Here is a 25668-nt window from a genome sequence, read left to right on the forward strand (position 1 = left end):
AGAAGAAAAAAAGAAATGTTTATTACAGTGTTCTTGCTCCAAAGTCCAAGTAAAATATTGCTCATTTAAATGCTTATTTAAATGCTCCTTTTTTTTAAGGAGCTCTTAATTAATAGGTAAAATTATCTGGTGTTCCACTAAGAAGGATTTAACTGGCATTCCTATTAGATGTGTCAATATAAGCAGATGGAAATGCAACATGGTGAAAATACCAGTATACCACATCTAAGATAGAAATATTTCCTTGTTAAAAATAGGTCACCAGCACCTCAGAAGGAAGTTGTAACAACCATCTGAGAACAGACAGGTCCCACATCCAACAACAGTGGGGATAGGGTTTGAAAAACATTTTCTTAGTGAGTCCAAGGTGCGATTTATCACTTTGCCCTTCATGGAACACACATCCTGCCAGGTGTGGCATTATAGCTCTCATAGCTGCCACTCACGTTTGCTTTTCTGCCTACTTTGAACATGGAAGTGTGTGCCTGATGTAAGTAGAGAGATGAAGTATGAGTTACTGTACTCTGAAGAAAGAGGCGAGTGGCTGTGAAGTGGCTGGCTCTTCTATATCTCAGCCTTTTGGAAAGACTGAAGTCCTTAGGATCTGCTCAACATAGTTTTTGTTGAATATAATTAGAAGCTTTTGAAATTGGTAACCTGGATAATGTATGTGGTCCCCATGGGCATTCACATGGAACTTCCAGGTGTGGGAGCATTACGCTTTCACATTCTATGTCTCATCCTCTCCTAAAGCCAGAGTAGGTAGTAATGTCTCCATTTTGCATTTGAGAAACCTAAAATGAAATTTACTTGTTTGAGGCCACATAGTAATTTTATAGCAGGGCAAGGATTTGAAGAAAGGTCTGAGCTGGCTCAAAAGTCAATGAATATTGCTTCATGGAAGTGATTCGATATCAGGATATTTTGGTTAAGCTAGCTTTACTCCTGAGCCAAATGAAAGTTCATGTATTACTGTTCATATTCAGTGTGAATTCTATAACTTATAAATTATTCATGAGAATAGATTCCAGCTGCTGTTTTAACCTTTATACTGTGTTCTAATACCAGGCAGGGATGTTAGCACCAGGAACCAGAAGAGATATCTACGATCAGAAGCTAACATTACAGCCAGTGGACAACTCGACAATTTCTCTACAGATGGGGACCAACAAAGTTGCTTCCCAGAAAGGAATGAGTGTGTATGGGCTTGGGCGGCAAGTATATGATCCCAAATACTGCGCTGCTCCGACAGAACCTGTCATTCACAACGGAAGCCAAGGAACAGGAACAAATGGTTCGGAAATCAGTGATAGTGATTATCAGGCAGAATACCCTGATGAGTATCATGGCGAGTACCAGGATGACTACCCCAGAGATTACCCATATAGCGACCAAGGCATTGATTATTAGATCCACACAGAAGGAGCTCAGTATTTAGTCCATTGTTTTTATTCAGTAAGAACCAAGCTAGCCTTGAGTAATTTTTATCTTGTCTTCCTAAAACACTATCAAGCTTATTGTACTTTTAAGAAAAATTGCCTTACATACATTCCTTTTTCCTTTTTCTGCCTCTTCCCTCAATAGTTGCCTTTTAGTGCTGTAATAGATAAATCCTACAGCATAACCAATAACTTGCATATGAAGTAAAAAGGAATACTGTGAAAGGGGCATACTCTTGTACAGCCAGTTCTTTTATGCAAAAATCTATGCATTTTTACAATCTTACATTAAACTGGTATTTTCACACAATAGGAAATTATTATTTTTTTTTTACAGTTTAGTGTATCTGGTTTCTACAGGGAAGACTAAACTCATGCTTATTGCTAAATGTGGTCTTTGCCAACTAAATCTAAGATGCAGCATTTTAGAAAATTACATATCAATGTTTCTACAGTATTGTTTGCTAATTTTTAAATAAAGTCATGATCAGTGTGCATTTGTGATTATATGTGTACTCATTACCTAGCGGACAAGATCTTTACAGAGTGGTGTTTCTAAAGGAGCATGTACAAAAATGGCCTGTAGACACTTAGGTCTGGGTGGTGCATTTGCCCTTGCTGTTTGTGCCAATGTATCAATGTAGAGTTGCTCTGTTTTCTTCAACTGTATTTATTGCTGCATTTCTCAGCAAAACTTACCATTGTATTTTTTATAAATAAATATTTTTTTTTTGAACATTTATATGAAGCACAGGCTGATTATTTTCTAGCTAGTTTCTAGATAGGGAGGGTCAGAGTTTTTTTTTTAAGTACCTTTTTCCTAGGTACTGTTGCAAGGTACATTACCATTTAATCCACACAACACTGCATTCTATGCTTAAGGAGAGGCTTAGGAAAATGAAGGGACTCGCCCATTACACATAGTAAATTATAGGATTCAAATCATTATCTGACCCTTGCTTATTTCACTGTGACTTGGCTGGCCCAGATTCGTCTTAAATTCGTCTTAGAGTAAATCTTAAAATAATCTTTAGCAATACTGATAGGAGCGGTGGGGAATTTACCTATTTTAGGGTAAATAAATATGAATAAGAAACATGCTAGCTCAGCCATAGGATGTGCTGCTTGATAATAAGCCAGGGTTTATAGTGAAACATAAACCTTCAGTCCCGACAGAGGGAAAAACAAACAATAGCTAGATGTCAGTGACAAAAATGCAGTCACTAAAAATTAACTCACGCTTTCCGACATTGTCACAGCCAAGCCATGTCTTCTGATAGGATTGGCTCTATTAGGTTTGGGGGCAAAACCCGCCAGTTTTTTGTGGCGGGAGATGAGGATATACACATGGTTTGATGAGCCCACAAAAGTGCAGCTTATTTGCTCACGATTCCACAATATCTAGGTTTAATGCTTCTGGGAAACCACTTGTAAATGAAAGTAGTGGAGTCAACCTAATTCAATGGTGGCATTTAAGAAAAAAGTCGTTGCATTTAAATTAGATCTGAGCTCTCAGGCTGTCCTTGTCATCATCTTTGAAGAGGTGTTTAGGGAAGGGAAGCCTTCTATCGCACCATCTGCCCTGCCATTTAAGTCGGATTGATTTTCATGAGGCTGCCAATCAGCAAGTTAAAATGTTCCTATTTGCTTAGAATTTTAGAAAGGAAAATCTCTTCCCTTCACTCCCATCTACGTAAATCTCTTGAGGTCCAGGCAGAAGTATTTTTAAAAACTTATCATCTCCAGGTAATTCTCAGGTGGGGCTGTGGTTGAAAACCTCTTCTTCCAGAATGTCTACTCTAAGAGTGCCTTGTGCCTTCCTTGTGTATCAGGAGTTCTGAGATATATAGTGTGTGCCATCATGGAATGTGATGTTGTGGAGAGATACAACAAGTGGATTCACAGCCATATCAGAGAAGAGCATGGAGGAAAAGGACAGAAGAGAGGCCAAGTAATGCTGCTCAGAGGCACTGCAGAAGCATGATGCTACTGGAGCTGGATATTGAAGAATAGGAGTTTGCCATTAGCAAAGAGCTGGAAGAGTACTCAGAAAAAAAAGGAAGAGCACGTGCACACCTGAATCACTGCTTACACTCCTGACTCTTGTACATGCCCAGTTCAGGTGTCAACTCATGTTAGGGTTTAAACTTTTGGCTTTTGTCACTAAATCTAAGAATTACACTTTGAAAAGTTAACCCGTTTATCATATTTCCAGGATTGGATGAGTAGGGAAATGTCCTACTCTGTATAAGAGCAACGTTCCAAGCTGGGTATGGTGGCATGCCTGTAGTCCCAGCTACTTAAGAGGCTGAGGCAGGAGGATCAATTGAGCCTAGGAGTTGGAGGCTGCAGTGAGCTATCATGGCACCTGTGCATAGCCACTGTACTCCAACCTTGGCAACATAGTGAGACGCTGTCCCTTTAAAAAAAATTCCAGCGATTTCTGCTAACAAAATTCTTATCTTAAAAAGGCTTATTGGTTGTGCACTTACAAACTTAATTCTTAAATAGTATACTTTTAAAATGGATGCATATAAACATGGTTTTAAAGGAGTGTTTCTGTCCTAATTTGTACCAAAAAAGATTGTAAACTTCTATGGCTCCAGACCAGGTCACACAATAATGACAAAGAAAATGAAGAAGAATAGGGTTTATTAGGTCTTTAAAAAACAAATTCCACTAACTTTTCTCTAGTGATCTTGTCTTCTATTCTGTAAATGGCTCTTAAAAGGAAACTTTTTCCAGGTGCAAATACCTAATGGTTACCTATCTCACAGCGGCCTGGAGCTCTGTTCCCTCCTCAGTCCTTAACGAGTCCTCGCCTTGCCGCCCCCTCACACTGTTTAATTTGTTGCTCCTTTTTACAAAACTCTGAAAAACAAAAGAACAAGTTAGATTAGTATTGTGTGTGTGCAGTGTTGATAATGTAGGGGCCAAGGGAAAACATCTCCTTTGCCCTCTGAAGGTTTTCTGAAGGATTAACTTACAAAAGGCAGATTAACGGGAGAAATGGCGTATCAAATTAGCACGCACAGGGGAGAATCACAGGATGATTGTGTAACCATGAAATTCGGTACAGATCTATATCTGTTTTGAGGAAGGGGGATGGGGAAGTTTGGATGATTTTATGGGGGTGTAAATGACTTTTAGGGGAATTTAATCAGCTTGAAGAACACTTAATGGCCTGGGACAAAATCTATTAGGCCCGCAGAGCAGACAGTGGTTTGTAACAAAACTCTGCCCAGGTGTGTTGACCAGCTTTAGTCTTTGTTTCTGCTATATGAGTCCAGTTAATGGAAAACTCAGGGAAGGGGCCAGATGTTGTTTTTGTGTGTGTGTGTGTGGATCTGGACTTTAGTAGGCAGATAAGGGCACTTCATTCAGGTGACAGCTTTGTCCTGTGCTTTGGGAGAAGGTCAGAGAGACCCTGAGGCTTCTTCAGTTCAGCAGGTCAAAGTGTCATATTCTGGAGTATCGGTTTCTGAGTCCCAATGATAACCATTTACAAGGAGTTCTTGGCCTGAAATTTCAGAGAATTGAATCCTTAAGAAAGTTTCTCCTGTTGAAACAACTATTTTAGGGGGTAAATTTCAAGGTGGATTTTTTTTTTTTTTTTTGAGACAGTCTCCCTCTGTTGCCCAGGCTGGAGTGCAGTGGTGCAATCTCGGCTCACTGCAACACTCTGCCTCCCGTTTGGTGCTGGGATTTCAGGCATGAACCACAGTACCTGGACTTCATGGTGGATTTTTAACTGGAAAAGTAAATCAGGGAATGGAGACCTGGCTAGCTTCATACCACCATCATAAACACTTTCCTTCTGGTACATACAAATAAGTCAGTAAACAAAAGTAAAAATTGTATTTTGGCAGGTTGCGGTGGCTCACACCTGTAATCCCAGCACTTTGGGAGCCTGAGGCAGGTGGATCACCTGAGGTCAGGAGTTCGAGACCAGCCTGACCAACATGGTGAAACCCTGTATCTACTAAAAATACAAAATTAGCCAGGTGTGGTGCCTCACGCCTGTAATCCCAGCTACTCGGGAGGCTGAGGCAGGAAAATCGCTTGAACCTAGGAGGTGGAGGTTGCAGTGAGCTGAGATCGTACTATTGCACTCCAGCCGGGGCAATAAGAGCAAAACTCTGTCTCAGGAGAAAATAAATAAATAAAAATTGTGTTTTTATGTTTTATACGGAGAAGGATGGAGGATACATTCATTATAAACTGTAGAAGTGGTTGTTAAAAAATGAGTGCCTGCTGAACTAAAGAGTGCATTGAATGCTCTATTTAAAGCTAAAAGGGCTTTAACACCTAATTTTTATGGCAACAGAATGAAAGAAAAGTATGAAAATACCGAATAACTCAGACAAGGAAAAGAGTTGAGACATCATTCAGCTGTTAAAATATCCCTGTCTACCCAGGATAAGGCAAATAAGCAACAGCTGTGTTGCAAAGGCTGTTGAAAACAGCTGCCTGCTATTTCCAGATACAAGCAGTATGGGCGCTCTGCTGAGGGTGTGGCTTTTTTCACACTGGTGTGCCTGGGCTAATAAAGGGCCTGAGAATCGCAGATCTGTCAATACTGGCACAGAAGAGAACACAAGTGTGCTCTCCCTAACATGGTGGGTATAAACATGATGCTTGGAGATGCAAAAATGCTTTAGAAAAAGATCAACTGTTAAACTTCTAGACTACCCAAAAGGCCAGACCATGCCATTAGCACGAAAGGGAACTGAACTGTGTTCAGGACACCTGCCCAAGGTAAGAAGTGCTGCTGCCACTTAGGAATCCATCTGATCAGTATTCTGTTCAGCTTCACTTCTCCAGGGAGAAGGTTCTCAGTAAGGGAGGTGGGTTCAGCCTTGGAGAGTTGAACCCAAATCCTGCTTTCAGGACTTTCAGGCCGTGGGGTAGCAGAAGCCTCAGAGCCCTCTGGAAGAGAGAGGCTGCGTATGAGCCTCCTTTGTGTGTGTCTTTACGAAACTTTTGAGATTGTGAGCATGGAGATTGCAATCAGAAATGAAATGTTTGCTTACCAGAAATTCTTGGTCCATAAAGTAGGGCTTTTCTGACGATCCATCATTTGTTTCCAGGTCAACAGTAAAACACAGGAAAAGTGCATCCAGCACAGTTTCAAACACAGATAAAAAACTATGAGCTACTAAGTAGGCAAAAAAAGCTACCAGCAACAGAGGGACAGCCCACACCTGGAATGCACGGTTGTAGTTAAAAGCCATGAGTCCTCCAAAAACAGTGAAACACACCACTAGCACCTGTTCAAAACAAGAGTTTGTTGAAAATCTTTATGAATCAGTTGCTTAGAAAAATGTTTGTCAGTTACAAGTAATGATTTAATAGATGTTCGTGTGTGCAACGTGTGTGCACTATCGTAGAGAATGCTTATCAGAAAATTTGGTAGAATGAAACAGGAAAAACGAAAAGCTGTATCAAAAGGAAACCCAGTTAATGGTGGGTAGGAAGGTTATGTTTATCTGTGCCTAGCTTTTGTATTTATATAAATGTAATAATATCTCACACACTTTTATTCTGTTTTTTCACTTAACACCAAAATAAGCAGGTTCACTTTAAAACTTTTTTAGAATCCGCCCCCACCCCACCCACAACATTTTTTTGAGACTCACTCTGTCGCCCAGGCTGGAGTGCAGTGTGATCTCGGCTCACCGCAACCTCTGCCTCCCAGGTTCAAGCGATTCCCCTGCCTCATCCTCCCAAGTAGCTGGGATTACAGGTGTGAGCCACCAAGGCCCGGCTAATTTTTGTATTTTTAGTAGAGATGGGGTTTTGCCATGTTGGCCAGAGTGATCTCTCAATTTTCTTTTCTTTCTTTTTTGCACCCCCGCCCTCCACGCCCCAGGCTGATCTCAAAGTTCTGACCTCAGGTGATCTGCCTGCCTTGGCCTCTCAAAATGCTGGGATTACACGCGTGAGCCACTGCGCCCGGCCCAAGTTTCAATACTATTTCCATATATTCTTAAAGAGAAACAAAACGCACAAACATTCATTTTCTGAGGTTAGTAGCGTTTTCATTTTAGACCTGCAAAAGGGAGTCAGAATGGCAGAACTGATCCCAGGTAAAGTAGGACTAGGATGAATATTCTGGCTCTACCTGTTGTAGGACCCCGGAAAGGTTATGAAACCATTTCCTCTTCTGCAAAGTAGAGATACCTCATGGGATTGAGTATTAAATGAGATAATGAAGCGCAGCAGCCACGATAGAGTTAAGTAGTCAAGAAATACAGTTCCCTTTCAAACCAATTGTTGTGTGGCTTAATTTTTAGATCCCAGGCTCCTTTATTTATTGAGTCAAGACATCTCACCTTTCCTAGAAAAATCATGAAGTCTCCAAAGCAGTTAATAGATGTAAGATGACTTGAATTCTTGGACAAGATTTTGACTGCATCTTCTGCTGATGTACAGAAATCGGTCCCATTAATAGCAGTTGTAGTATACGCATTCTGAAACAGAAGAGAATTGATTGAGATAATTCTTATAAGTATTGTTTTAAAGGCGATATAATGATAATACAAAGTGTTTACAAACTAGAGAGAGTTACAATAAACCTACTCTCTCTACCTATAACAAATACCATTTTCAAAGTCCTTTCCAAGCTTGCCTTAGAATTTTCAGTCACATGTCAGATGAATTCCCTGCAAAAATGCCTTAATACTATTCCACAAGGAGCTCTTGGTTTTGGACTTATAGAGGATGTGTGTGAAATTTGCTTTGAAAATCTCAAACCAGCTGTTGCTGGAAAGCTGCTCCAGTTTGGGGGCTTGAGTCTTGTGCAGGGATGTGGAAACTCATTTACTCATATTATTTAACTAGGCATCTTTAATAATCTCAGGTTTTCAGAGCCCTGATGACCAATCCCTTCATCCTCAAAACACATCTGTAGGAGGGGTGGGTGAAGAACGGCATAATTGTTCCTTTATAGACTGGAAACCATGATCAAAGGCACTTCCCCCAGGTCCCCTGGTGAATCCGTGAGACAGAGACCTTTTTATTTTTATTTTTTTAATTCTAACCTTCTGAACATCACACTATCAATTTTCATTAGGAAAAACTGCTATTTAAAAGCATGGTGGTTATGGTAAGCACAGGCTCTGTAGCCAGACTGTCTGTGCTCGAATCCCAGTTCTACCACTGACTAGCTGCTGGTCTTGGGCAAATGATCTAACCTCTCTAAGACCTCAATTTCCTCATCTATAAAATGACTTACAGCACCTACCGCAAAGGGATGTTGGGAGGATTAGAGAGCATACTCCCGGGAAAACACACAGAAAATGTGTAATAAAGAGTGGTTATCATCATCCAGACATCACCAAAGATGATCTCATTTACAACTGGGAACACAGAGGCAACTCTTTAAGCACCCGAGGAGGTGTGGCAAGGGCCTGTGGTTGCTTGACCTGTAGGCTTTAATCCCTCACATCCACAGGGATCCAGGAAAGGGCTTTCAGACGACATGCCAGGCCCCAGCATTGTCCTGCTTTGCTACGGCAGCCCCACCACGTGCTGCTCAGCCTCTATCTCTGTCTCTTTATCTGGGCTGTCTCCAGCCCACCACCCCCATCACTTCCCCGCTCTAAACTTCCTCAAGTGCTTCCTGCTTCCCATGGAGGAGCACTGTTTTTGTGGGGACTTTTTTTCTGCAGACCACTGCCTCGTATTCAATTTAGCATCATCTCTCATAAGTGATAAAAACCGAGTTTGCTCTTTGGCTAATATGATTAAGTTAAAAAGGTATTATACTTTCTCAAGCATGTGTTGAGTCCAAAGAGTTTGGGACCCATAAGCATTTATCTTTTCTTAGGTATCAAGCCCATTGAAAGAGGGCATTAAAACCACTCTGATAGAGAAATTATATATGCCTTCCTGCAGGTACCATACCAGTACCATTTTGCCAGATTCAACCCTGAGTGCAACAGAGAGATCTAGAATTAATGTCTGAATGAATACGGGGAGGATGGAGGAATCACTCAAGACACAGGATATGGATTGAACATTTCTGCAGTTTCAGCATTAGCTAATTTGTACTTATTCTGAGTAGAAGCTGCTTGTCTGGCAGCTGGAAGATGGATTGCACTAACATTTTCATCGTAAGCCCTTGTTCTCAACATTTGTATTTTCCTGGGACGACAGAACTCAGGGTTAATATGCCAAGGTAATCTGTAGACTCTAACAATATGTGGAACTGATTGGCTATAAAAAGGATTAGGAAACATGTTTTATTGGTTGTGGAAATTAATCAAGAGATCCTGAAGGCTAACCTTTAAACAAGCAAGCAGGAGGTAGTGGCGTTCGGCTTTTGATTATTCTCAGACAAAATTCAGTGTGCATACTTCTTTAGCGTCACAAAACAGGTGGGCAGATATTTCTATGTCTTGAAATTGAAGCTATAAACACACAAGATAGATATGAGGAAGGATTCCCAAGTTGGCAGTGGTAGCACCTCAGTATTAGGTCCCAATTCTCATTCCCTTGCCTGGGATTAAAGACTCCCTCCAGGTACAGGAGGATTAGTTTTCAGACTTTCATGGACTGGTCACCTGGGACTGTCCCAAGTGGCTGAGAAGCACTGAGGGAAGAGCGCGATGAGGACAGCCCTGCGTGGCTGTGAGGGCTTCAGAACAATGAACTACATAGCACAAGCGCACACGTGAGAGCCACAAAGAGCACACCCACAGGCTGGAGGGAAAGGGGAGGAGAAGGCCCGGCAGGAGGGATCAGGGAGGGCTTCATGGAAGTGGCATGTGAGCTGGCCCCAATGTTGCCTGTCTCCAGCAGGGGAGGAGGTGGCAGCAGGAGCCAGCAAAGTAAGCTGCAGACGTGAGCGTACCAGCAGGCACTGGGGGGCCCGAGCACAGGAGAAATGGGAAACGGGTCTGGAAGAGTCAGGGGTCAGACCTCAGTGGGTGGGGCTGACACACTGGAGCAAGGGTAGTGAAAGGAAGTTTCAGGAGGACTCAGGATTTTCAGCCTGTGCTTCTGGAAGCTCCCCCAGGCTGTCCTGGGAAAGCTCAGGTCAGACCTCCCTCATCACCATCTTCTGCTGAGCCACGAAGCTCTGCACCTTCCAAGGCTCCTTCCTATTCAAGCCTAGGAGACTCCCCAAGCACCTCCATGATGCCTACAGGACCCTGCTGGAGTCGGGCGCACATGCTCTGTGACCACGCAGCCATTGAGCACGCCAGCTCGCCAGCAGTCATAAGCCAGGGGCTAGCCCCCCAGACCGTGAGTTCCTCTCTGGAGAAAACAGGAGTATTAGGAATAGTAACTCCTCCCAGGCACTCTGGCTCCCCTCCACCCCCAGCTTGGTGGATGCCTTAGTGATATATCCCAAATGCCTTGGCACAGACCTAACAGTAGCTACAACTTCCTAGTTTGCATCTGTGGCCTTTTTCCTTTCCGGTCAGTAGGCAGGTGTGCAACGCTAATAATAAATGATAATGGCATCAATCTAACGGGAAGTGCCAGGCTCCATGCGACATCTCCCCGAATGCGTTAACTCATTTAAATCCTCTTAACTCCAACCCAATGAGGTGGTTAAGGAAACTAAAGCACAGAGAGGTGAAGGAGTGCCCCCCGGCCCCACGCACGTGACAGGTGCTGCGTCCGTCCTGCATGAAGTAGACCTCTGACTCATCCAGGCCCATCTGCAGGAAGACATTCACTTTGAGCTGTCCTTTGTGCTTTTCCTCCCAAAACGTTCAAAACAGCAAAGTGGTGTTGTCATGAGATGCACCCTTGAAAACAGCTGAAGTTGTGGCAGGATGGCCTGGTGGAAAGAGGCTGCCTTCCAGTCATGTTGCCTCCCAAGACTCGCCGGACCACTTCCACCAAATCACGTCACTTCTCAAGGGCCCTCGCTTTGCTGCTTGGAAAAGACGTTCATCAACTCCAACGTTCCATAACGCCTTATGTTTGTGCTTCATAGTCAGCCACCTTCGGATCATCATCTCATTAGATCTCATCTGTTCCCACAACTCAGGGAAATAATCACCATGGGTGGTATTATTCCCACCCCCCACCTTTTTTTTTTTTTTTTTTTTTTGAGAGGAAGTCTCATTCTGTTGCCCAGGCTGAAGTGCAATGATGTGATCTTGGCTCTCTGCAACCTCTGCCTCCTGTGTTCAAGCAATTCACCTGCCTCAGCCTCCTGAGTAATTGGGACTACAGGCGCCCACCACCATGCCCAGCTAAATTTTCTATTTTTAGTATAGACAGGGTTTCACCGTGTTGGCCAGGCTGGTCTCCAACTCCTGACCTCATGTGATCCACCCGCCTTGGACTCCGAAAGTGTTGGGATTATAGGCGGAGCCACTGTGCCCAGCCGGTATTATTCTCATTTTATAGAAAATTCTAATTATTGAGAAAAATGAGATTTAAGTGTACTTTTAGGTAAGAAAAAATCTAGATTACCTCTTTAAGTTACTCTGAGAGTTATCCAAGAATGTTAATTGCAGCTTTAAAATAGAAAGAACCGTTTTTCACTCCTGAAGTCAAACGCTCGGCCAGCACAGCGCAGCCCTTTTCCATCATCGGCTGAGTCTGTCCTCTCACTGAACTGAAGTGCTTTCTTCTTTTGGTGGCAGAACTGTGAACCTGGGTTTCTGTCAGCTCTTCAAAAAGGTAAACAGAGCTTCCCTCCGTAGTGGAGGGAAAGTATTTGCCAAAACCATGCCGTGAATAGCCAGCTTTATTTCTGGAACGCCTTCCTCACGGAGTTCCGATATTTATTCTCAAAGCAAGAACTACTAAAACAAACTTGAGAAACTGGACAATGAATAAATAGCATGGGCATTCATACTTTTCTCAGAACTGAAAAAAACTACAGTGAAACCCGAGTCCAGATACATCCCCATACATCCAGGGGCCTTTCTTGAGCCTACAGTAAAACTGGCAGGAACCGTCCCAGACCAGTTTCATCTTGAGCCCTGTTTTTAACACAAACACATGTGGAGTGAGGCAGCACACAGCCTCTGGGCTTTCCAAGGCCCTGCATTCACCGTTCAGATCCCTTCAGGAATTCACCGGCCACCAGGATGCAAACAAACGTCCAACGAGATGGTGGAGAGGGAAACCAGCCAGTCCCCTGGGGCTGCAGCCAGGTGGGAGGTGGGGCAGAAGAAGGAAGGAGGAATATGAGAGCTGCCTACAAAGCCAGGCACAGAGCCGTGCTGTTTTGTTTGCTCTTTTAAAACTCTTCTTTTTGCTTCATTTTTAGAATGGCTTTATCATTTCCATGCTTATCATAAAAACACCACCACCACCACAGAGACACAGAAGCAAGAAAGCCACTGTGATCCCACCCCTCAGAAATAACCACTGCTGACATCGCCTGGACCTCACCCCAGCACCCTTCTGTGAATATACACAGGGGAAAAAGGCAGGCCAGATACACCGAGCATGCACTACAATAATGAAACCATACTATCCACGGTATTTTAAATAAAAGGACAAATGTTGATTTGACTTCAACAAAAGAAAATGAAACTCAACTGGCAATGAAGGAATACCCGAATTTCAGACAAATTGCAGCTTCACACAAAACATTTAGGTTTTTAAAAAGCTTTCTGAACATTAGGAAGTTAGAGCACTTATTTTTTTTTAACACAGAGTTTTCAGTTTAGGCACTGTAGCTGAGAATGAGTCCTCTCAAGCTTTCTCCTGCCTCCTGATTTTAGTGAGATACATTATTCTGACTTGGTCAGGGTTTTGAACATTTCTAGCCTCTTTGATGATGAAAGTCTCTACATCTAAGTTGTCTTTGCTATGTTTGAGACAGGGTTTCACTCTGGCACCCAGGGGGGCGTATAGTGGTGCAATCACAGCTCACTGCAGCCTCAACTTCCCCCCCAGGCTCAGGTGATTCTCCCACGTCAGCCTCCCAAGTAGCTGGGACTACAGGCATGCACCACCACACCTGGCAAATTTTGTGTAGTTTTTTTGTGCAGATGGGTTCTCGCCATATTGCTCAGGCTGGTCACAAATTCCTGGGCTCAAGCTATCCGCCTACCTTGGCCTCCCAAAGTGCTGGGATTATAGGCATGAGTCACTGAACCCTGCCTAGTCTTTGTTTTTTAATGAGGCGTAACCAGCACTTGCCACCGTACCTGCCCCTTCACACACCTGCTGTGGGCCACTGCATTCACACCATCAGATGCGGTTCTCTCGCCTGAAATGCCTTCTGACCCCTGGCCTCTCTGTGGGGCTAACATTTGTCGAACAGATAAAGAAAGATGCTCTAGCAAACCAAGAATGTCTTCTAAATAATACTTCTTCATACGAAACCCAAATTCAACTGGTTGATCCCTTCGTTCTTTCAGTAGAATTCGGATTAAAAGGCATCCTAGATATCACCAAGAAAAGCACTCTCATTTCACCAATGAGGAACTGGCAATCTCGACAGGCTGTGACCAGGAAGAGGAAGTGACGAAGAGATGGAACAGGAATCAGGTGCTCACAGCCAGCGCTCTTTTAGACGAGCCACGTCCGCCCACAAATTCAGAAAAGGCCAAACTATGCAACAGCATCTTCCTGGACTTCATCCTTCATTGATCTGCCAGCAAAGCTCTGCACTCCGCAGGAAAGCCCACCAGAACGATGATTCTTAATGATGAGATAGGTCCAAGTTATAGGACTGTGTGGAAGTGTCACCTTCATCCCCCAAACTCTTTCCCAGTTGGAGTGCTCTCACATCCTTTCATCTCATTTGACCTGTGCATAATCAGTTGAGGGAATGAGCAAATCAGAAGGAAGGCCTGGTCTTCCGGAAGGCAAAATTAAACAGTAGAGCCATGACATGGGACACACAGAGGATGGGGAACGCCTGGGCTTTCTTAGAAGGAAGATTACATAGATGAGCTGTCCCTGTTAGTGCCACTCACTGGCTTCCTCCTCCTTACCCTCATCCTTGACAAGGAACTCCAGGCAGCACAGCGAAGTCCTGGTAGGCCATAGCTTTAGGAGTGACGAGGGTGACCACATAGTAGTGCTGTCACCCTGGATATGCTCTTCATCCTCTGGGGCTCAGTTTCCTCATTGTACAATGGAATAATACCTATCTAATAAGAGTCCTAGAGAAGATAAACAGACTGTGTATGCCAAATGTTTACCATGGTGCCCGGCATACTGGGCCAACTCAGTGGATGTCTATGGGACTTACAGACTTCAGAAGGTTGGTTCTTAAGAGAGTATCAACCTTCTCTGATTTGAAGCCCAGAACTGAGGAAATGGCGGGAGAGAGATGGAGAGCAGAAATGGGAACATTCGTGTGTTTCACATGCTGCATGTTTGGGGAAATAATTTTAAGCCAGATGCACGTCCCTCCACAAGCACACTATTGGTGAGCCTCGGGCTGCGGAAGCCAGAGCTGCCCTGCCAGGCTGACAGAGAGCCTGGCGGGAAATCCAAGGTCACTGGCTGCTGGGAGTAACTATCATTTGGTAACATAGCTTGGTCCCACTTGAAAACGTTTATAATTTAAAGGCATTTGCTTCAGAGACATTCACTGTAGTAGCATCTCTTTTCTTTCTTTTGAGACGGGGTCTTTCGACATTGCCCAGGCTGGCCTTGAACTCCTACGCTCCAGCAATCTCCTTGCCTTGGCCCACCAAGCAGCTGTGACTATAGGTGCTGCCACCACGCCAGCAATTTGCTTTTTTTGGTCATTAAAAGCTTGTAACATTCAATTTACCATCTTAGCCATTTTTAACTGTAGAGTTCTGTAGTGTTAAGTATATTCACATTGTTGTGCAACAGATCTCTAGAACTTTCTCATCTTGCAACACTGAAACTCTATACCCACGAAACACTAATTTCCCCTCTCCCTAGCCCCAGTGCCCTCAGGAGCCACCTTTTTACATTCTATTTCTATGATTTTTGACTACTTTTAGATACTTCAAATACTGTATGATTTTATTCATAATTTGTCTACTTTTACGGTATTTGTTAAATACGGTATTTTGACTACTACATTCAGCATTTGAAGTATCTAAAGTAGTCAAAATATTGTATTTGAAAAATACAGTAAAAGTAGACAAATACTGTATGAATAGAATCAGTATTCAGCTTCAGAAAGAAATCACACTGTACGGATGACTGGAAGTACTGAATGGAATTATATAGTATTTGTCCTTTTGTGACTGGCTTACTTACTTCAGCAAAATGTCCTTGGGGTTCATCTATGTTGTGGCATATGACAGGACTTCCTCCTAAGGAAAAGAAGAAAATACTTGGCTACAAAATAGTCTGCTGTATGGCTGTATTACATTTTCGTTATCCATTCGTCTGCTGATGGCACGTGGGTTGCTTCCACCTCTTGGCCATTCAGAGTATGCTGTGATGAACACAGGTGTGCAAATATCTCTGAGATCCTGCTTCAAATTCTTTTTTATACCCAGAAATAGAATTGTTGGATCCTATGGTATTATAGACTCATTTTTGATTTTTTGAGGAAACTCCATACTGTTTTCCATAATGGTTACAACATTTTATATTTCCGCCAACAGTGCACAGGGGTCCCAACTTCTCCGCATGCTCACCAACACTTATTTTCTGTTCTTTTGATAGTGGTCATCCTGATGGCTGTGAGGCGATATATTGTGGTTTTGACTGACATTTTCCTAATGATTAGTGAGGTTTAGATTCTCTAAAGAAATGTCTTTTCAAGTCCTTTGCCCATTTTTAAATTGGGTTGGTTTTTTTGTTGTTAAATTGTAGAAGTTCCTTATGTATTTTGGACATTAACTTCTTAGCATATGTAACTTAGTTATTTTCTCCTATTCTGCAGGATGACTTTTCACTCTGTTTTCTCGGATGTGTAGAAGTTTTTAAGTTTGAGATGGTCCCATTTGTCCACTTTTGACTGTGTTGTCTGTGCTTTTGGTGTCATATCCAAACAATCACTGCCAAATCCAATGTTCTGACACTTTTCTCTGTATTTTATTCTAGGAGTTTTATAGTTTTAGTCTTTAGTTCATTTTAATTTTTCTGTATGATATCAGGTAAGGGTCCCACTTCATTCTTTTGCATGTGGATGTCCAGTTTTCTCAAGATCATTTGTTGAAGAGACTGTCCTTTCTGCATTGTGTGGTCTTGGCATCTTTGCCAAAAATCATTTGGTGAAATATGCAAGGCGTCATTTCTGGGCTTCCTATTGTGTTCACATGATCTATAGATCTATCTAGCACAGTGTGTCTATGTTTATGCCAGTACCACACCATTTTCATTACTGTGGCTTTGTAGTGTGACAGCTATTTTCTTTCTGAACCTCAAAGACTATTTGTTCCTCCCATTTTAGCCTCCTCTCTCCACTGGCTCTTCTGCTCAGCAAATAGTTCCCATTGCAGTCAGTTCTAAGTGCGGTTAGAACAGCTCCAACAAGAAAGGGCAGCTCCTTTGAGCTAGTATTTCTTTGTTCTTTATTGCCTCCCTGCTCCTCTTGGTATATGCTAAAAAGCTGTGTGAGGGCAGCATGAACCCAGGGCTGGTACTGAGGCAGTCTGGGTCTTCATATTTATTCTTCAATCCTCGGACACTCATGGAAGGTCTGCTTTGGCCAAGCTTCAGGCTGGGGGCTGGGGACAGGGCACTAAGTGGGATCAGGAGCCTTGCGTTCTTTGGGCCCCACCCAAGTTTCTCTGTTGTTGCTTTGATGGAAGCAAGACGTGGGCATGGCAAGCACGCCCAAAGCACCCCTCTCCACCCCCACTCGGGTGCATCCTGATGAAGTCATTCAGCCTCAGCTGTCTCGTTCCTGGGATGAATGCAAGTCTAGCAAATGTTCTCTCTACCCCACCCAGGCCAACTGAGGCATTCCATAGAAGGTAAGAGATAGAGAAGAGGAAACCACTTGAAAAACTGCCAAAGCCTGCACCCACTTGCCAAAACTTTTAGGAACTTTCTTGCCCCACCTAGATAAGAAAGCTATTTGAAGCAAAATTCTCTTAGCCACTTCCTCTTCTGCTCTTCACAAACTCGTTTCTCAAATGTCTGTAGAGAGGGAACTCTCAATGGAAGGAGGAATGCTCAGCCATCCCTAAGACATGTATGATGGTTGACTTCGCTCTCTTTGCTTCTGTTTCTCCTCCTCATGTATTTTCTCTTTCTCTTCTCTCCACGTTCCCCATTCAAGCGGGACTCAGGCTCTGTGCTCATTCCCCAGTTAAGGTTAGGAGGCCAGGTGGGGAGAGGAGCGAAGAAGACATCCAGTCTTCAGTTCTCACTGGCTTTTGTTTTCCACAGTTTTAGGCTCTTTAAGCCCTTACCTAAGGTGAAGGCAGAGGTTTCCCAATATAGACAAATACTTTGGAGCAGCAGGTGAGTGTGCACGTCTTCCTCCAGCCCCAGCTTAGAAAATGACACTTCCCTGGGCTGGAGAAGAGGAAACAAAGGTCTATGGGTCTTCACTGAAGGTCCAGATCTGCCCCCATCTTTATTTTAACGTAGCTTGGAGAAGTGGCAAGGCTCTTCCATGACCATTCCCAGGGTCCTGGTTTGCCTGGGGGTGAGGGGGTATCAGAGACATGGGGCTTCCAGGTGACTAGGACAGTTGGTCACCTAGTGCTAGCACTTCAAGGCAGATAGGACCATAGGTGACCAATGTAAAAGATTCCTACTTCCCAAACAGGGCCTGAGGAGCCATAGATGGGAAGATGATGTCTCAAGGTCAACCTATATCTACTAATGTCTGGGTCACCTGAAATCTCATATAACCCCAAGGCAGAATAGCTCAGGAATAACAAATTAAGTTTTGTTATGAATTAGGTTAATTAATGAATACACCAATCCATTGGGTTGAGACATGATACAGTATCATCTGCACATCTGAATCTGTGGCTGCTCTTCACAGCCTGTGGAAGTCATTCAAAGATGAGACTCAGGTGGTGGTGCCTGGAGTGTCGTGGGAGTCCTGTTGTAGCAGGACATGAATTAGTGACTGCTAAATCAAAATGGTGTGTATTCCTTCAGCCACAGTGACTCACGCCTCCTTTCATACGCTTTTTTTCTTCTCTAGTCTCTGACCAATCATCACTTCCTTCTCCCAGCGAGTCTCAATGTCTCAGGACAAATAAGGATGGCAGCTGAGGAATATGCCCAGAGTCACTGCCTTGCTTAGAAGAGCATGGGCTTCAAGGTGGGCAGAGCCCTCGGACAACGACCGTTCCAGACAAAGAGCAATGACCCAAAGAATCCTGCTCTCTGTCCTGCAGGAAGAGGACATCTGGGGTAGGACCTACTTAATGGTTTCATTTCGTTTTCCACACCAAGTGAATTTTGCAAACCTTGAAGCTAATCTATTCTCTTCACATTTCTTGAGCACTGGGGGTAATGTTGACAACTTAGGTTGGAAAGTTCCCTTTTCCACTCTGAGCTGCTTCCCCACCTGGCCCTTGCCTAGCTGTGATCACAGATGATGGCCCAGCCCGGCCTAGCCCAGGCAGCGTGGTATATACCACACACACTAACCTGTGGGCGGAAGGGCACAGGAGGAGTCAGCCTGAGCTGCCAGATCCCCATATCTAAACACTGCTCATCAGAACCCGGTGTTTTCACATGTCACCTGCTCCCTTCTTTATGGATGTGCTAATTCTGAAGGTGGTTTTCTTAAAGTTAAAAACATGGGTGGTCTCCCTCAGCCCATATTTCCAGTGTACCTAGAACATGTCATGACAGGGGAGGCACAGAGAACATAAGGGGTTGCTTCATGTTCCACATGGAGCTCAGACCTGTGAAAGAAGGCTCAGATTTACACAAATGATGACTACTTGGATCAGCTGGCCCTTTAAACTAGTGTTGTTGGAAACACTCCCAGTTGCCCTTGCTACAATTAGTAAAAGGTGAGACCCCAACGTTCCCAGGACCCAAATGCTCCTCACCCCTCTGCTGCCATGAGAAGAGGCTCGCCTTCCATGTTGCCCAAAAGATGGGGGAGATCTACATAGAGTTCCATTAAAGGGTACACCAGGGCAGCTCATGTTGACCTACTGTGTAATGTGACACACCTGTCTGTCCTCAAGGACGCTCAGAAGGGCAAGGAACGAGAAGACGCAGGATAGGGAAAAAAATCAGAATGAACTCTGCCCACCGCATAACCTGGTTGAGGCATTCAAGCCCTCTGAATCCCAGATTCCGCTATGAGGAGGGGAGGCTGTGTCATGATCTCTAAAGTTTGGGTTTTGAGTTCCTGGCCTGTGGAAGGACCGCCCTAGTGGACTGGTGAAGATCTGGGTTTACATCCCAGCGTGGGGCTGGTCTGGATTTCCCTGGCTTCGTGTTTCTGTGGTCAGGGACTTCCTTTAGGCTAATGCCCCTCCTTTGTTTTAGGAAAGGAGGTGAACTTAAGGGATGGACTGGGGGAGTTTGGAAGGAGCAGCAGAGAGCAGGCGGCTCAGGCCCTTCTTCACTCTCTTTTGGGATCTGCTTGTCAGCAGGAACACACTTTCTCAGCTCCACAGAGTTTCACCTTGTCGGCTGGCCTGGTAAAGGGTGGGTTGCTCATTCTGATTCAGGGGTGAAACATTAACAAGCCGACTTGCCTACAGCTGTTCCTACGGTAATTTTCCAGTCAGATGACTTCGTATTCAAGGTGATATTTTTAATCTGCTTGACTCTTGCACAGCACAATTATTCAGAACTTGGACAAGGAAGAGGAAATGACTTACTGGGTCTTCAAAACCTCGAGTCAGCTCCGTTAGCTCCTCTTGTCTAACCTCGGGCAGGTTACTACTCAAGGTCTATGAACCACAGTATTATCATCTGTTAAAAAAGTAACACACAGGCTACTTTGCAAGGCTATAGGTAGTTAATACCTACAAAGCAGCATCGTGCCCGGCATATAGTAAGTGCCACTAAGTGCCTTGTATCCTTGTTTTCGGGAGCTGCACACGTAGGAGGAAGTCAAAGTCATTCGCACTGAACCCTCAACTGCCTCGCAGGAGTTCCCATATATAACTTGCCCTCCCTTTCCCACACAATAATTCATTCAACAAACATCAGGTGCCTCTCCCAGAAGGCACTGAAATTTCAAGTCAGGAAGCACTTCAGAGTCCAGTTTAACATGAGCCTTACCCCAAAGGACTGAGCACTAAGGCCCACTTGGAGAAGAGGACTTCAGGCCTCACCCTCCTGAGCCCCGAGAATATGCCATAGCAGGTGGGAACTGCTCCAGAAAGGCTGCTCCCAGGAGAGCCACACAAAGCCACAGCCATATGCCCAGTATCTTCTGAACCACGCACCAGGAAACACGAGGATCCAGTCTGTTTTCTCCCAGACAGCCTGGGGCCTCTGACCAATAGGTGTCTTAATTCCTTTCTATCTAAAGCCAGGGTAGCAACATTTGCCATGCAACAGCTGGGTGTGGGGATTACCATTGTCTATAAATGAACCTTAATGCAAACTATCCTATTGACACACATGTGAGCTTCTTTTTGAAGCATGCACACATGAGGCATCTCTCCAGAGCTCTCACCATCAGCTGGCTGCCCAGAATAGCTCTAAACCAGTCAGCGGGGGTGGAGGATTCAGAACCACCGCTGCCGCTGAAAGAATGGCTGTCTGGATGCTCTGTGATGAGACTACCTATTATGGCAATGCCAGCTTCTGAAAGAACTGTTTCTCCTTAAGAACCTTTACATCACTTTCCTAATCTAGTGAGATAAAGGGCACAATATTTATTACCTTGTTCCTGAGATGCACATGCTGCTCTGGGAAAGGAGAAAAGAGGAGTCACTGGAGATCCGCCAACTGGCTTGGGACGAACCAAACAAACCTGATGTGGAAAAGTCGCTGAATGCTTCAGCAATTGATGGACTATGAGAAAGAGAGTCATTCGAACAGAGCTAACTGCAAGGAGAGGGGCTGGGGAAGAGAAGGCTGGAGATACTACAAAGTTCAGTCTGCCGCAAAGGCTCAGAAGATAGAGACCAACAGTATGTTCACTACAAAAAGTCTCGGCAGGCAGAGTAGGTTGGGGAGAGGCACTATGAGGTAGGAGGGGAGAGAGGTGTATATTTCCCCAGAAGCGGCAGGGTTTTCTCTGCCCTGACCTCCACAAGATTATCTGGGACCTTTCTGACCAGTATATTCTTTTTTTTTTTTTTTTTTTGAGACGGAGTCTCGCTCTTGTTACCCAGGCTGGAGTGCAATGGCGCGATCTCGGCTCACCGCAACCTCCGCCTCCTGGGTTCAGGCAATTCTCCTGCCTCAGCCTCCTGAGTAGCTGGGATTACAGGCACGCGCCACCGTGCCCAGCTAATTTTTTTGTATTAGTAGAGACGGGGTTTCACCATGTTGACCAGGATGGTCTCGATCTCTTGACCTCGTGATCCACCCGCCTCGGCCTCCCAAAGTGCTGGGATTACAGGCTTGAGCCACCGCGCCCGGCCCAGTATATTCTTTAGTAAGGAAGACAGAAAGCTGCTGGCATTTCTGATCAAATAGCAAGAGGCAACAGTCTGTACATGTGTTCAGTAGATCTTATCAAGAGGGATGACATAGGAAAGTAGGCTGCATGTTTCCACACTGCATCAAGGTGCATCGGGGACACTTGGTTCCCTTCTCAAGGGGATGCAGCACAGATCCAACAGGCTCCCAGCTATCCTGCATAATAGCCCAAGGCAGAAAAGGGATGTGAAACTCACTGGACATTACAGCACACTTCCACTGTCGACAATGACCGAGGTGCCTGGCGCTTTAGCAGAATCTCATCACCAGTTATTGTCTTTATTTATCACAATACGTTGTAGCAGCACCACCAGCAGGATCACTTTAAGCAGATACAGACAGATGGCTCCTCTTTGTTCATTCACATTATCAGACAACTCTACAAAATTCTGGTGGCTCAGAATTGAGGTAACATGAAACATCACTGATTTGTGTGGTTCCAGGATAAGTCCTCACCATGGATAAAATAAAAGGCATATCATGAAGAGAAATGAGCCTGTCATTTTGGAACACCACAGGAAAACAAACAGCTCATACTGCTTTCCATTCTCCCCTCATTTCCCACACATGGCATCATCTCACGGCTTTGAGGCAGCGGGGTGGCACCCTGCATGCCCCTAGCTCTGGGCTGGATGCCATGACAAGGGTCAAAAAGTCACACAAGAACCTTGACCGTCACTGAACCTAACCTTTTCATTTCACAGAAGCTCAGCAAGGTTAAGAGACTCACCCAAGTTACTCAAATAACGAAGAGGCAGAGGCAAACTGCTCCTATACCTGACTGAAGTCATTTTTACCTGGAAGCTTCTCCCAGGAGACTGGTATAGACACAGTGGTTCCCAGACTTCTGATACCAGCCCACAGCTCACTGCCTATACCCATTCCTACTTCTGCTGGAAGAAGAACAAAGCATTGAAGAGGAAGGCAATGCTTAAAATGATAAAAATAGAATCAATTAAACAAAAGGCTGGGCACGGTGGCTCACAGCTGTAATCCCCGCCCTTTGGGAGGCTCAGGAGAGCAGATCACCTGAGGTCGGGAGTTCAAGACCAGCCTGACCAACATGGAGAAACCCCGTCTCTACTAAAAATATAAAATTAGCTGGGCGTGGTGGCACATGCCTGTAATCCCAGCTGCTTGGGAGGCTGAGGCAGAAGAATTACTTGAACCCGGGAGACAGAGGTTGCAGTGAGCCGAGATCATACCATTGCACTCCAGTCGGGGCAATAAGAGTGAAACTCTGTCTCAAAAAAAATAAATAAATAAAATAAACAAGAACTGAATAATCAACAGAAGTAAAATGTTAATTAAGACAAGAATGACTGCAACTCAACACCACAGTCAACTCAAGGCGACACTGGTGGTAGCAAATTGTTCTTTTCCCAATTTGCAAATCCCAACTGTCTGCATGTGCACATTCACCAGTTTTGCAGGGTCACCAGGCATCGCCTCGGAAGCCAGACGTCTGAAAAGAATAATGAGTTTGAGTCCTTAAGAAACTATGTTAAGACCATCAATCTGGGTTCATGAAGCACACGTTTTAGTATGCTTTAATAACACATGCTCTACCTTATTGATTGGCAAAACAGCTCACTGTTGTATGCAAAAATGAAACATGTATGGAATTCTGCTATTTGCCTATCAAAATTGAAAAAAGGATTTTCTAGAACGTTCGGATCAGTTTGGAACTATCAGGAAGAGTCCTGGGGCCCACCAGTGGGTTTCATACTTAGAGGAACGTTGACCTAAAGCCAACATCAGGACTGGGACAGATGCGTGTGTCCACAACGAACAAGAGATGTGCACGTAGGGAGACACAGACCCTGAAAGAAACAGTAAGTACGGCATTCCTGCTGAGTGCTTACCCTGTAGTCTCACAGGGGGGTTCTCAGCCAGGCTCCTGGAAAGTGCTGGGAGGTAGCAGGGAGGCTGTAAGGTCCCTTTGCCTGAAAGTCTCTGAGAATAGCCAGCCAAGACTCCCTGAAGCTTTGACCACTAACTTGCCTGAGGAAAGAAGAAGGGGCCAGACCACCCTGACCAACCTTTTCTGTATCGATAACTGTTTGATTACAGTTATGGTGAGTTCATCATCTTCAATGCTCCTTCCCCTTTCCTGTCCTCCTCCACAAAAGTCTGCCATGTAACAAGACGCGCTCTGCCAGCGCTACTTGTCTGGACTCTGGTTTTGCAAGGAGTGGAAAAGAATATCCTCAGGTGGTGGTCGAGTCCTCCTCTGGCTATTTTAAAATGCCCAGTAGTTAAGGGCTTGGGTCCTGGAGGCAAAACAGGACTTGGATTTAAATCCTAGTTCTGCCACTATGTGCCTTCTCTAACCCTCTATATCTCCCTGTCTTTAGACTGAAGACACTATCTCAAAAACAAACAACTGGCTAGGTACAATGGCTCACACCTATAATCCCAGCACTTTGGGAGGCCGAGATGGGTAAATCACCTGAGGTCAGGAGTTCGAGACCAGCCTGGCCAACGCGGGGAAACTCCATCTCTACTAAAAATACAAAAACTTGGGGTGTAGTGTGGCAAACACCTATAGTCCCAGCCACTCTGGAGGCTGAGACAGGAGAATCACTTGAACCCGGGAGGCAGAGGTTGCAGTGAGCTGAGATCATGCCATTGCACTCCAGCCTGGGCAATAAGAGGAAACTCGATCTCAAAAAACAGAACAAAACAAAAACAAAAACAGAACTTAACAACTGATGTAATACAGGAAAAGTGCTCAGCATACAACTGGCAAAACAGTTTGCTGCCAATACCCACAGCTGTTATTTCTCTTGTTAGCTGGTGATCTCCAGTAGATGCTCCATACTTAGGTCCACCTTTTCTAGGAAATTTCCCCTAATTACAGAGTCAAATGACCTCTCCCAGTGACCAAGATTCCCCTTTTCTGAACTTCCACAGCCCTATCCCAACACTTAAACGTGCGCTTTTCGGTACTGTCACATAAATGTCTCATGCATATGCCCCTTACTGGCCCCTGCCCCCCAACAACTAGCTTGTCGATTCCTTGGAGGCCTGGCTTTTGTGCTATACAGTAATGACTCTGTATCACCTCTGTATTGCCAGAGTCCTGGCCCCTATTATACTCAGGTGGAAATGGTCTGCATACGGCATAAACACATGGTTGCTGGATGAACGCATGTGTGAGGTGAACATGTAATTTTTTCAGTATATACACAGTAGTTATGATGTAGGGAGAAAAGTAAATGAGGAATGATGGGACTGAGTTTTAGTCCCCACTCTGTGAGTGAATGCCCGTGCAGCCTTAGGCTGGGTGTTTACAAAATGCAGCAACGGCCACTGTCTCCCCACTGAGACTTAGTAAAGATGGATTAGGCTTTTAAAACGCAGTGGGAAAACCCAACCAGCTCCTTGATGTTAAATAAAGATGAGCATCTGAGTTTTGACTGTAACAAATGGATCTCATTCTCTTTCAGTATTTCCCAGCTCCTATTCTACAAAATGAGGAACATAAATAGGGTTCAGCCCTCTTAAATCTGATTTCCAGAGACAGAGATGCCACAACGTCCCCTAGTAAGTCATTCCAATGCAAGTAAATTTCTGAAACAGTGAATCTAAATTCCTTTTCTCATTTTACACTCACTTTCCTGTGTCCGCTGCCAAATGAGGCTGACAGTTGCTCTGATCACCATTTACTACCACCTTCAGTCTTAAACATCTTTATTTCACTCTGCTTTCCAGGAGCTGATGTAGACCAGAGGCGACCCTTCCCTCCCCAGTAATATTC

At 44.4% G+C, this 25668-nt stretch overlaps 2 protein-coding genes and 1 long non-coding RNA gene across 4 annotated transcripts in view; 2 read left to right on the forward strand and 1 right to left on the reverse strand.

The window, feature by feature from the left end:
- Positions 1–2179, forward strand: part of CNN3 (calponin 3) — a 30169-nt gene extending 27990 nt beyond the window's left edge. The window contains exon 7 of the mRNA XM_021668158.2: positions 1069–2179. Within this exon, the coding sequence (XP_021523833.1) occupies positions 1069–1410 (342 nt within the window). The 3' untranslated portion in view covers positions 1411–2179. The remainder of the gene's footprint in view (positions 1–1068) is intronic.
- Positions 2180–4074: 1895 nt separating this feature from the next.
- Positions 4075–25668, reverse strand: part of SLC44A3 (solute carrier family 44 member 3) — a 72048-nt gene continuing 50454 nt past the window's right edge. For both annotated transcript variants that reach the window (XM_064370184.1, XM_064370183.1), the window contains exons 13-15: positions 7775–7912; positions 6473–6709; positions 4075–4310 (exon numbers count right to left, since the gene is read on the reverse strand). In XM_064370184.1, coding sequence (XP_064226254.1) covers positions 4206–4310; positions 6473–6709; positions 7775–7912 — 480 coding nt within the window. In that variant the 3' untranslated portion in view covers positions 4075–4205. The remainder of the gene's footprint in view (positions 4311–6472; positions 6710–7774; positions 7913–25668) is intronic.
- Positions 5945–9683, forward strand: LOC110567761 (uncharacterized). Its single transcript, XR_002478107.2, has 2 exons — positions 5945–6197; positions 9339–9683. It is a non-coding gene; the product is annotated as an uncharacterized LOC110567761 (long non-coding RNA).

The sequence above is a fragment of the Aotus nancymaae genome, unplaced genomic scaffold (genome assembly GCF_030222135.1).
Source record: "Aotus nancymaae isolate 86718 unplaced genomic scaffold, 86718_ANA_hifiasm-v0.15.2.pri h1tg000103l, whole genome shotgun sequence".
Taxonomy (NCBI): domain Eukaryota; kingdom Metazoa; phylum Chordata; class Mammalia; order Primates; family Aotidae; genus Aotus; species Aotus nancymaae.